Source organism: Ambystoma mexicanum, chromosome 11, assembly GCF_040938575.1.
Source record: "Ambystoma mexicanum isolate Mex_15411 chromosome 11, UKY_AmexF1_1, whole genome shotgun sequence".
Lineage (NCBI taxonomy): Eukaryota > Metazoa > Chordata > Amphibia > Caudata > Ambystomatidae > Ambystoma > Ambystoma mexicanum.
In genome coordinates, this window is record NC_090934.1 from 307458943 (window position 1) to 307472493 (window position 13551).

The window sequence follows — 13551 nt, forward strand, 5'->3', positions numbered from 1 at the left end:
CCCTCTCAGCTTCCGAAGCCGGGTTTGGAAAGAAGACAGGCAACGAGATTGATTTAGAAGGAATCAGAAACCACCTTTGGTAAGAAAGAAGGATTTGTCCTATCCTTGTGGAAAACCAAGAAGGATTGCTCCACCGACAAAGCTTGGAGCTCACTCACCCGCCTTGCCGAGGTAACGGCGACCAAGAAAGACACCTTCCTCGAAAGGTGCTTAAGATCTACCGTAGCCATTGGTTCAAAAAAGGCTTATGGCACAAGGCTGTAAGAACCACGTTCAGATCCCACGTCGGATGCGGTTTGCGAACAGCAGGGTAAAGACGCATTAGACCCGCAAAGTGCCATTTAATCACTGGATTTGGCAGTGAAAAAGAGCTCTGATCCGTGGATAGGTAGGCGGCCACATCCGAAAGAGAAGTCCTGCATGACAGGACATGAATGCCCGACTCTGCTAGATGAGAGACGAAGGACAGCCCCGTGTCAATCATAGCCACCCCGGGGTCCAGCTGTTTCGCTAAGCACCAGTAACAGTACCAAAGCCACTTTCTTCTATACTGAGACCTTGTGGAGGGCTTCCTGAATAATACGCATGTCAGTCAGCAGACAGGTGGAGATGTTCTAAAGATCTGAACTCGGGCATCATGCTGCCAAGCTGAACGATTGTGGGGAGGGGTGCCATTGCTGCCAATCTCTCTAGTGAAGCAGATCAGGAACCAGCAGAAGCCTGTGGTGCACACACCGACAGATGTTGAAGCTCTGAAAACCAGAACCTGGCCAGCCACCATGGAGCTATAAGCAGAAGAGAACAGTTCACCGTGTTCCTCAGCTTGCAAATCGCCCGATGAATCGGAGGCAGAGGCGGAAAAGCGTACGCCCTCATGTTGTGCCATGGAATCTCGAGAGCATCTCCCATGGAGGAGGCTTCCAGCCCATTTCTGGAGGCACACAGAGGAAGTTTGTTTGCCGATGTTGCGAAGAGGTCCACTTTCGGAGTGCCGCAATACAGGAATATCTGTAAGAGGACCTCCACTTTCAATTCCCAATCGTAGCTGACCATTGTTTGTCGGCTTAGGGCATCTGCTGTAATGTGCAGCTGGCCCGGGATGTGTACAGCCACCAGCCAGACACCATGCTGAACCGCCCATTCTCAAATCTGAATGGCAAGATCCACAAGAGGAGGAGATGTGGTGCCCCCTGCTTGATGTAAACCATGGACACCACATTGTCCATGCGGACACAAAGCCGAACCACTTTGTTGGCAATGACCGGCCTGAACGCCTTGAGCACCAGGAAGATCGCCAGAAGCTCCAGATGATTTATATGAAGGAACGTGTCTTGGGGCGGCCAGAGGTCAGACCTGAAGATCCAACGTCGCACCCCACCCAAGAAGGGAGAAGTCCGTCGTGATAGTCACCCTCGGAGTGGGATCTTGAAAACCTGCACCCACCGAGAGGATGCTGAGAGACGACCAGTACACCAGGTCCACTCGTGAAAGCCGGAATCGATATCTTCGAGTCCGGATCCACAGCCTGCCGCCAAGAACTCCGAAGAACCATCTGCGTCCGCCTCATCATGAGCCGAGCAAGAGGAAGAGCCAAAACACACAAGGCCATGAGGCCCAGAAGCCTCTGGAACCACCAGGCCGACATGCTTTCCGCCTGCGCAAACATCCGACACGTGGCCAACAGATCCGCCATTCTGTCCCCGGTCAGGTAGACTCTGCAGTTGATCGTGTTCCAACGAAAACCCAGGAACGTCAAGACCTGAGTGACCATCATGGAAGATTTCCACCAGTTCACTGACAGCCCAAGGTGAAACAGGAGCTGGAGGAGAGACTGAAGATTGATCGAGGCTTTCAGCGGACAAGGACTGAGCAACAGCCAATCGTCCAAATACGGATACACATGGATACCCTGAAGCCGAAGATAAGCTGCAATAACCGACATCTTCATAAAGACACGCGTGCCGAGCTGAGGCCAAAAGGGAGCACTCGGAACTGGAAGTGCTCCTTCCGCACAGAAAACCGTAGGTATCTCCGGTGTGGATTCCAGACCAGAATATGCATATACGCATCCTGAAGGTACACCATGCTGAGCCAATCGCCCTTCTGCAAAGAGGACTTTATCTGACGAGGCATGATCATCTTTAATTTCTCTTGGGGTAGAAAACGATTGAACTGGGAAAGGTCTCGGATGGTACGCAGGCCAGCCTGGTTGGGTTTGGGAATCGTAAACAGTCAGGAATAGAAGCCCTCCCCTCGCTCCCCTAGGGGAACGGGTTTCACCACTTTGAGATCCAGCAATTTCTGAATTTCGGCTCTGAGGGAAGACGACCCTGACTGCTGGAAGGGAGAACTGATGGGTGGGGTATGGGGAAGGGGTAAGCGGAAGCCCGCGCGACTGACGAGACCCACAGGTCCTAGATTATGATCTGGCACGACTCCCAATAAGACGCAATGCGTCCTGCGAACCAGTGTCTCGTGCGAGTGCCAAAAACCCTCATTTAGCTTGTTTCTCGGTGGCAGCACCACCTGAACCTGAAGAGCAGGCTGAGGAGCGGGAAAAAAACCCGACTCCATTGCTGCCTTCAGCGGGAATTTCCCAAAGGGGTGTCAACCCTGCAGGATTTCCGATCTAAAAAACCCCTCAAACCAGAGGAAGGCTGAGGGTTTGACAATCTGTGTCCTGAAAGGAAGTTTTAGCAGGACAGACAAAGACTTGGCGGTCTGAGTGCTGTACTTAGTTTTGGTCAGCTCCATGTCTTTTTTAGAATGAAGGAGTTCCTTGCCATCAAAAGGCAGGTCCAAAACCTTACCCTGCACCATTGAGAACTTGGTGGCGTACAGCCAAGCCTGACAAGGGATATCCATGCCAAGCATAAGGCCCCAGGCCCAGGTGTCGACATGATGCGCCGCCACCTCCAGCAGATCCTGTGCCAGGACCCTGGCGTTCAACAATACCGCTTTGAAATCTTCCAGCTTTTCAGCGGGAATAAACTCCTCAAACTCAGACAGACCTTTCCACATTTTCATATTCGCCCCCGCTAACACCAGTTCTGCATTCGCTTAACGCAGCTGCAAGGCTGAGTTAGTGAAAATCTTCCTCCCAAGGGAGTCGAGAAGCTTGTCCTCTTTGGCCAGAACCTGTGTAGCCGTCGTAGAAGAGGATGACGCAGGTCTGGATTGCAAAGTGGCTGCAGCCACTACCGTGGAGGAGGGGGGCAGACACGACGCTAAGGCCACCTCTTCCGAAGAATGGAGCCTGTAACGCGCATCAATCTTCCAAACAGTCCAAAGTGTGGTTTCTCCCACACTTTATGGACCTCGGGCAAAACGTCCTTCTGCAAGAACAAGCCGGTACGCTCCAAAGGAGACAAGGTGAACGCCCCCGAAAGCACGCCCTCCTGCGGAGCGGGTGCCTCTGGTACTGGAACATCCAACAGACATGTCCAGCACCCAGTCGTGAAAGGCTGACAAAGCGGGGCTGGTCTTCGCTGTCCCGATCGCCCTGCACACCGTCCGACAGGTCCGGTCCAGGCTGAGTCACATCCGGCACCACAATTGCCTTGTCCGCTGGGGACAACGGAGGCAGGGGTGGAATTGTTGGGGGAGGCCCAGCCAGTAAGGGCGGCGCTGGCGGAGCCACAGGAACCACAACTGGGACCGTCGGCGCAGGCGGGCATATCACCAGAACATAATTTACTGTATTGAATGTCCCTGGGGACTTCGCTACATTGGCCAAACCACTCGAGCAGTCAACATCAGAATTTCGGAACATAGGTCGAAAATCAGATGTAAAAATTTAACAGCGCCTCTAGTGGAGCATATCCTTTGGTGGGTAGTTGAGAAAATCAAGGGAAGCCATGACAACCAGCATAGCCTTCTCAGAAAAGAATCCAGATGGATTCATAGGCTTGACACCTATCATGGCCTGAACAGGATTTTTCAACCCGTTATTTAAACCATCAACCTTACAATCAGGCATCACCGTGAAGCACTCAACATCGCGGATATGTGCCTCGCGTTCCAGTAACGCCATCGGACCTATACTCCTCACCTGGCGATGCATAGTCCTCAACTATGTATTCATCTGCCTGTAGGTTACCCTCTTTCCACTAAGTGTAGCTTCGAAGTTTCAAGCCACACCCACCAACACATCTGACTAAAACACCATCAGGGCATACCTACTAGCTGGAGCTTTGAGACCTATTTATATTGTAACCAGAATATGTGATAGACCAAGCTGATGTCAATACATCCCCCATGATTACCACCTGCTCCGTGCACCCCTTTTTCACCCAACGAGTACCCCGGCCGCTAGCATTTACGGTCCACCATCTGGTATAAACCTACTCTTGACAATCCTTGAGCCTCATTTACACAAGGTGCTCTCACCGTAGATAGAGTGGCACCCGTGTACATTGAATAGGCTCTTTGGACATGCAGGGAATTGTACTTCCATTAACAAATAACTGCCTATAGTTTATGCATACCATGACACATAGGCGCTGAATTGACTTCTCTGAAAAGGGCAGGCAATGGCGAGCACTGACACTGCTGTGTCTGACGCGCTCCGCGCTCAGATCCCTACTTCACCTAAAGCTCACAGCGGCAAGCGCGCGATTCCAACGACAACAGAAGTAAATAAACACGACTACTGTGCATGCGTGGTATCCATGGTTACAGTGGAAGCCGTGCACGCACACCTTCAATCCAGGCTGCACGGGCATGACTGTGCGCTTCCCTCTTCCCTCTGCATCGTTTCAGCTGACTCATGCGGCAGCAGCGTTTCCTCATGCCGTGAATACACTGAGTAAGAGGTAAGCTCATCTAGCGGATTCCACCGAGCGCGAACACTTCTTGCATCTTGACCACACGGGCCTGACAGCATGCTCCCTCTCCCTCTCTCCCCCTTCCCTCAGCATGTTTGCAGCTGACTCACGCGGATGTAATCCACATTTAGATTAACCAGAGTCAAGCGCTGGCGTTTATTTGAAAGCACATAACACAATGGCAACCCTTAACCCCTCATGCTGAAACCAGGCACTGCACCATTTCTGCTTGCTCAGTGTTAATTTTATGCATGAATTCAACTCTCCTAACACTAGTCTTCTCTCTAAACATCCAGTGACGTCGGCTGTCGGAGGAGGTCCTCGAGGGCGGCGCATCGACGTCATCGACGCAGGACGCAGAAAGATTTTCCGAAGCAGCACAGCTGTGGTGATTACTGTCAGATATGGAATACATCGGAGGACCCAATCCCCTCGAAAACATTTTTTGGATGCTTTTTACAAAGTGCTCCGGTCCCGTGCCACAGGACAGAGATGTCCCATAAGTATGGAGGAAAGGGGACGGGACGTAGGAGTAATATATTTGTCTTGCAAAATGACCAGTTTATCAAATCAATGAGTACACATACTGTCAAAACATGTGTGCTTTGGCAACCAGTGAGCCACTTTGAAGTTTGGTTTTATCAAAGCATACAGTGGTTTCACTAGCTGAGCGAAATTTGACACTCATCATTTGCAAACATTTTAATAAGACCTAGAATGGCCTACAATTAGGCGTGCGTATTCTAGTGCATTTCATCTGAGCGAGTACAACCCAGGAAGGTGAGCCATTTTAAATACGTCTTGAAGTTATGCAAATACCTTGTGGCAGCCAGTGTACAAATAATTAAATCCACTTGCGGCAAGTGTTCCAAGTAAATACTCACGAGTGAATTATCTACATATTGCAAGCAGTTATGAATTTCTGCTAAAGGACTGCTTAAGAAAGTGCTGTGCCAATTCTTTCATCCCTGCATAATTCCGTGAACACAAAATGACTCCTCAAACCGGAATGCTGTGTATTTCTAGCTTTCCTCACTTAAAGGTTGTGCAAAACATCCAAAGGTTGGCTTTGTATTTGCATTTGTGCAGGGTGGCTAAAAGCTCTGGACTATACAGATTTTGGTCTGCCTCCGGTTTTAAAATTACTGCGTTTTAAATGCACATTCTAAAAAGAATGTTAAGTACCACCTGGTTTGGAAATAGGCAAAAGAGTAGTATTATGTGGGCTTGTGCTTGCTTTAAAATTATAATCAACCCATGGCTCATTAATTGGTCCACTATGGTTTGTATTTGTGCCATCGCTTGTGGCTTAATGGGATTCTCTGAGGTGGCGCTAGCACAGGAATTCCATGCGCTGGACATTCCAGATCATGTAATAAATGGTTTTTAAAAACAGTTGCAGTGCTACACGTGCTGCCCCTTCCTTTGAATATTCTTGTACCAGGTCTGCACTACCATCCTTTGAAAAGGCAGGCATCTCCTATTTTGTCACCTCTAGCTGCTTGTCTCACTAACAGTGCTGGCCAATCCATGAGTGCCAAAAGCCCTTTAGAGTGAATATGTAACTGTGGGCAAATCAGTCATTAAATCAATTTGGGATTTTCACTTTCCAGCTGATTGGTTACAAAAACAAAATAATGTTAGTCATTCTAGTGGCTAACGTACTTCTAGTCCATAGTCTCCTTTCCGCCATACTTGGGGCGGGGAGGAGGGGTAATCTTGGCAGTTTACTTGCCTGGGTGGTAGGAAGCGATACCAAGCACAGGAGCTTTATCCCCTTGGTAAACCTCCTTATTTAAATTGGGACGCGTTTCGTAAATAGTGTCTCCCCTCCAGGATTTCAGTGCAACGACACTCCAGCACTGGGAAGCTGCCATGTCCCGCCTCCCTCTCCTCCATCCACCCGTTGTGGTTGGGGGATGGCTGGCAACTTGCCTACGTGGTAGGAAGTGCTCCCCTTAGTCTCAACCAGGGTCAGAAGCAGAGGGCACCTCCCATCCAGTTTGCCCTGTCTGCCAGGGGCACCGCAGAAGAGCCAAAAACTGTCTGCAGCAACCTTCTGGTAAGAGACATCCGTTTCTTTATGTAATGTTAACTACAGAGCTGAAGTTAGGTTTGGTGCTTATTAAAGCATACCCACTGTATTGAAGCTAGGCTCACATCCAGTCCACAGCCACGGATTGAATTCAGTGCACATTTGGAGCATAACCACTAATTTTTGCTGCTCTCCAAAGCTAGACAATGTGTTGCATTTAGATGAATTTGAGGGTAGTCAATATTGTGGCACTTATGGGGGTGGCAGAATCTGTGTGTAGCCAATGTATTGCATTTAGCTGAAGTCCTTGAAGAGTCCACTAACACTAGCAATACATTTCCAATATGCTGCTCCCTCACTATCACTGAACAAACAAAACCATAACTACTGCAACAAAACCAAAAACTTCATACACTACGCAACAATTATTAAATCAACCACACATCGTCACAAACACTCATACGCCAAACACTGTTCACCAACAAACAAACCAGCACACGGTGACTGTTTGTTCCTAACTGAACATCTGGAAGTTCAGGAAGAGATGAGCCGTAGGCTGCAGATTACACTGGCCGTAAAGTTGGCAGCTCTGGTCGGGGATGGGAACAGGTTTATTTTTCAAGAGGGTTGCCGAGGCATTGGCGGAAAAGGAGTTCCTTTGTCTGGGCAGGAGCATTCTGGTCCCCCAACACATACGTATACACAGTGCAGGGGACACAAGAGTGGAAGAACATAAGACTAAACATAATAGCAGGGTGACACACGGAAGACAATGTCTGCTATCCATACAGTGCAGAGACACAGGTAAAAGGTGGGCAATGTCCAGTGTGCCAGAAGACAGGCAGCTACAGAGATCAAAGTAAAAAGTACAGAACGCAGTGAGCAGGCAATGTCGTAACCAAGTACAGTAACCAAATACAGATTCCCGCATGAAGTAAAAATACTTTTGGAAAAGTCACACAATACACAGGTAAAATGAAAAATACAGAAAACCCCCCAGTAAACTCAAGTGATGTGAAACACAAGTGAAGGTTGTCTGGGGTCCATATATGGAGACTGCCATTTTCACAATTCAATCAAAGACCAAAAGTCGCAAGGGAATGCCCACAAAGGTGTGAATGAGGACAGAACAATGTCGCTTACAGATCAGACTAACCAATACTGAGTTAATTAGACCTGTCTTCCAGATCGTGGAGCAGTACAATCGTGCCTAGTTTACCCAAATTCTATCGTCAAGAATAGGACTGTGTAAGAGTGCAGACAAGAAAGAAATTTAAATTTTACAAACTAAACGCAAAGTGTGACATGATGGAATTGCAAACCAGCAGTATCACCATGCATTGATATGTGCAAGGGTCATGCTAGATTCTGCCATTATGCTATCCAATACCTGCACTACATACCGAATGGCCTACTATACAAACAAACAATTGGCAGAAAACATTAAAAAGGCATATCCTCCATATCCAGTTATTTGAACCAAGCAGAAGTTAAATGTTCAAGTTAACAAGTTAAAAGCATATTTTTTCTTGGCTTCATCTTTGATACATTTTCATATTTTTCAACGTGTCATAGGAAAAGAGGTTATTAGGCTCATTAATGACAGTGAAACTTCTAGCACCAAGTCATTGTCCTGAACCAATAAGAATGCTCCGAATTCAGGATGGCAATAACTTGTGCTTGGCTTCAGCCAGAGAATTACGATCTCAGAATCCGAGACAACAAAGCAGACAGATGACAGAAAACACTGCTCTGCATTCAAGTAACCACACAATTTCACAGCAAGATTAATTTGAACAAGACTCCCCCTATCAGAATATCTTTCACTGCAACTTCAACGTGCCAGCTAACATCTAATTTAACACACGTAAGTGAAAGATTAAACCTGGAAAATGCTTTCACAGAGAAGCCACTTTTACGTTACACCAAATGTAGGCTCATGGTAAATCGTTCCAGTTCAACCAAGCCTACAATCAAAGTGTGTAGAGCAGGGATTCCGCTTGGTTTGTGCATGTCCACATTATAATAAACCATGCTTTCATGGCATGACGACTTGGTTTCTATTTTTCAATGGTCAGAACTACTGAGTGCACTGTAGTAGGGAAACCACTGCTCTATACACCAATTGAAAGCTTGGCTGAACTGGTTCAGTTTAAACTGTTTGGGTGTTCCAGTTTTTCCCCCCCATCTGTTTGCAGACAGTAGGTACCAACAGATCTATAGTGATTTTTCAATCTCAAGGAAGTATAAGTATAATCAATCTTAAGGTTAGCTGGCTCAGCGAACTCCAACATTACTTCACCCATTTACAAGTGTTTACCTTATAAAGACATCCTTGTGATTTAAGTACTACAAAATAAAACCGCATTTTATTTACCAACACATTTTGTACATGTACTTTACCCACTATTGAAATTGTTTTTTTCTTCACCACCACAACTCCACTACCTATACTGCCATTACCATTTTCTGACAGTAGTGGGGTAATTATTGCATGGGATAAAGAACGACCGTCTGTTTTGCCTCTTCTCAACTTGGGGACGAGTCGTTAGCCATTAGCATAGGTTCTCATTACGGACCTCCTCTCAGCCAATTAGAATACTTGTAATGCAGTCAGTAACTATTGACTGTATTCCAAATATTCTAGAAAGGAGCGAGAAACCGCACACCGCATTCCTCTAAATTCAAGAAACTGCTATGCAATTCCCAAACAAGATTTTTCAACAGGACTCTGGGAGGATCTTTTTTCACTGAGCCTTCAACACGACCTGCAACCTCCATTTTAAAGCAAAAATGCTAAAACATGGAAACATAGGCTCACTTTCTTATAGAGGAACGGTTTTCTTGGACATATCTAAAGCACGTTTTTTCAACTAAGCTCACAATAAAATACACAAACACATTGAATTGTCAAATGTTTTGTTTAATCCCTTTACCCACTATTGAAATAACGTTTTATGCCCCACTACCAGGACTCCAAAAGCGATATTGTTATACAATATGCTAATAGTCTTAAAACCTCAAAGGGGACTTTATGGGATAATGAACATTCCAGCGTAAGGGCCTGGTCTTCCTGCGAGATGGGGCCTCTGTACTGAAAACTTTTGCGCAAAGATCTAAAGTAATAAACACGATGACAATTCCACCCCCATTAGTTTTAATGACTGGGAAAGGACCAAAGCAGGCTCCAATTAAACGCATCAGTCTAAACTCCAATGGAAACAGTTTGACCAAGCAAAAAAAAAGACAGCACTTTTATTAAAACATCAAGGTGTGACATTGTTCTCAAATGCAGCAAGTTGCGCTGGCGATATAAATACAGTTCGCAACACCTACTGCAGCATCCCACTATTAGGTGGGGAGTCCCTCGTACCAAATTCGGCATTCAACACATGTACTCAAATATAATGTAACAGTTGCAGTCATCGCTACCAAAAACCATGCTGTTGCAACCATAACTTATACGATCATGCAAGGATCCTTCTCCTGCAATGCACAGTTGATCATGCGTGCTCAGACAACCTAAAGCGCTTCAAGGTCATAACAGCTGTTAGATGCTATACAAATAACATTCTTGAAATCAGTATTCAAGGTATTGCATTTTTCAGACCAATACCAAACTAATCAAATATATGGTGCAAGATAAAAGCGGCTGGTCTAAAAGGCTAAGAATAGAAAGAAACCAAGCTTCTTGAGCAACATGCTCATTAAAAAAATATATCTTTTTGCAAACAGATTAATTTTCTAATCACACGGCAGATATTCAAGAATACTATACCCAGACGTATAAAAGGGCAGTGCCATAATCCAAAACTCACCCACTGGAGCTACCTTAAACCCTTACTAATTTCAAATGCAGCTTTGCAAACGGGAACAACGCGTCCTGCACTTTAATTAATGCTCAAGATTACCTACAAGCACAGTACTGCTTTCCACAATCTTGACCAATCATTTCCCGTGGAACACTTTTCATAGTCGCCAGCTCTGTTCACCTTAATGGAGGGTGGCTGCTGGGGGACATTGGCAATCACTGGAAAAATTAGATTATACATAAACGATAACCTGGCTAGATAGCGTCAAGCAGCAACCAAAGAGCCATGCCAGAGGCTCCAACACACTGACAGACTTACTAACGCATGTTCCCCTTTCTGCTCCTCCAACATAACTGACGTCACTAAACCAGACCCTAGACTAGCCACACTACACAGATAATCAATACTATGTTCACACCCAGCATCATTAGATGCTGAAGCACACAGACAGTGAACCACCCACATAGTCCATAAAACCATCAGACAACTAAACACCAAGATACTGGATTAGCTTACGCTACGGCCACTCGTGACTCTGGATCCCCTATGGAACCCAACCAGTGCGCATGACCAAATCTACCTTAACCCACACAACACAAAACACCAACACAAAACACCACACACCCGAGGCAGTGAATTTCACTCATACGGTTACAATGCACGAGGCCTCTCGTACAAACTGCAACATGCAAAACACAGACGCCAGTAACTCCTGGTTCTAAACCTATCCTCTCATCCTATCCCCACTAACCTCCCCATCCCCCCCCCTTGCATAGACACTCGAGTTCCTCAAGGGTCGTGCGTATCTCCTACGCTCTATAATGTTTTCGTCAAACCGTTGTTCGATATGCTTGACTGTCTGGGTGTCACCTACATTAACTACGCGGAAGACACCCAGATACTCATCCCCATTACTGGTGACTACACCGCAGACGCCAAAGCTTTGAACGATGTATACCAAGTCGTCCAAGCATGGATGGCACATCACAAGCTCTGTCTCAATGATGACGAGACAAAGCTCCTCATCCTCGGCACCAAACAAAGACTCAGCAAGCTTGACCCGTCCTTCAGCACCTTCAACATTGATGGTAACTCCATCAAAGTGGCTAAAGAGACCAAAACTTTAGGTATCTACCTTGATTCCACTGTCCCTCAACTGACAAACAAATGCAGTCGCCGCTCCCTTGGCCTACACCTGTAAGCCGATTACAGCCTGCCGCCCATTCCTCTATACCCAGAACGGCATAACTCTCGCCAGGACGTTGGTTATGTCCAAACTTGATTGCTGCAATGCATTTTATCAAGGCACTTACCAACGCAACCTCAAAAAACTACAGACCGCCCAAAACTGTGCCATCAGAGCAGCCCTCGCCATTCCTAGGTCGGCACACATCTCCGACACCAGGAAGAGCATACATTGGCTCTGTGGCCCAAAGAATTTCGCTCAAATCCCTGACACTCACAAATGTGTCAACAACCAGGCTCCTACCTACTTAACTTCCCACTTCTCTCAATACATTCCCTCACGGACTCTAAGATCTGCCCAAGCACAATCGCTTACCAAACCGAAATACAACCTGCAGACTGCCGGAGGCGTCAGCTTCCCAGTTCTCGCGTCCAAGCTCTGGAACTCCTTGCCACTGTCCATTAGAACCCTCCCTTCCGCCTCGCTTTTCAAACACAAAGCCAAGCTTTGGCTAGCCTCTACACCCCACTTACTACCAGCCTAAGCCACCTGTTCCACTCCCGTACTACTGGCACCTTTGCTCGAGAATCTAAAATGTTTTGCCTATACCTGCATCTATGCCACTTTTGTACCGCTGTGCCTAAGATATGCACTTGTGAATTTATCCTTGCCTGTAACTGTATCAATGGCATTTTTTGTACCCTGTGCCTTAAGATATGCGCCTGGTTGCCCTTGGGCCTAGTGCACTATACAAATAAATAAAATACAAATGCTCCGACTAACTGTTTTGGAATTCATGCAGTGGGGACCCAAGAAGGCAGAGAATACGTTAAAAGAAGAGGTAATTAAACTATCATACAAAGCATTCGTCATTTCATTCCGAGGCCTACGAAGATACCTCCTAACCATCCCTGAAGCCAGCTAAATCCAAACAAATTCTTTTAGAACGAGTCAACAAAGCAGGTTATTTAAACCAGCCATACGAGAGGTGCAAGGCTTTAAATATGATAAAGTGTTACTGCCCTGGCACAACGTGAACTGAAATTAAGTCAATTTTAAAATGTAATCATACTGACCATAATGTGCACGTGCCTACAGTGAGGTTTCATCAGGAGATCTTTTGCAATCAATTAAGTCAACAGCTAAAGACTTAAAACATCACTACAAAGCAGTGAGAACCATTGCAAATACTTATCAATAAGGAACAGGGTATTTCACAGCCCCCGCTATAATGCACTAGTTAGGCCATTCCTACCTGGTGTTCTGCATGAATGTTGTCCCCAGTTGGCCAGCGATGTTTGCTGTTATTGTATCCTCCTCCGCCGCTTCCTCCTCCGAGCTGCTCACCATGCTGCCTCTGAAAGAAGTAATCCACCATGGCGTCGTCTTGGGAGCGACCAGCGACTCCTATTGATCCAGGGACAGGACTGGAGTGTTGCCCCGCTGCTAATGCCTGATTTGGAGCTGGCTGTTGCTGTGGCTGCGCCCCGGATCCAGATGTCAATACAACAGGCATGTTTGGACTAGCTGTGCCGTGGGTATGCGGTTTCAGGTGGGGGCTGAAGGAGTCCTGCCAAAGCACTGCTTTTCTCTTCAAAACACATGCAACGCTCATTCCACCAACACCTAAAAAACAGAAGAGGGAGCCACTTTAGTATTAAGACTTTTTCTAAAGGCAAAGGCCACACCAAG

General features: G+C 46.6%; 1 protein-coding gene across 16 annotated transcripts in view; it reads right to left on the reverse strand.

The window, feature by feature from the left end:
• Window positions 1-13551, reverse strand: part of PUM1 (pumilio RNA binding family member 1) — a 1312543-nt gene that overhangs the window by 1218001 nt on the left and 80991 nt on the right. For all 16 annotated transcript variants that reach the window (XM_069623037.1, XM_069623034.1, XM_069623036.1 and 13 more), the window contains exon 2: window positions 13115-13485. In XM_069623037.1, coding sequence (XP_069479138.1) covers window positions 13115-13474 — 360 coding nt within the window. In that variant the 5' untranslated portion in view covers window positions 13475-13485. The remainder of the gene's footprint in view (window positions 1-13114; window positions 13486-13551) is intronic.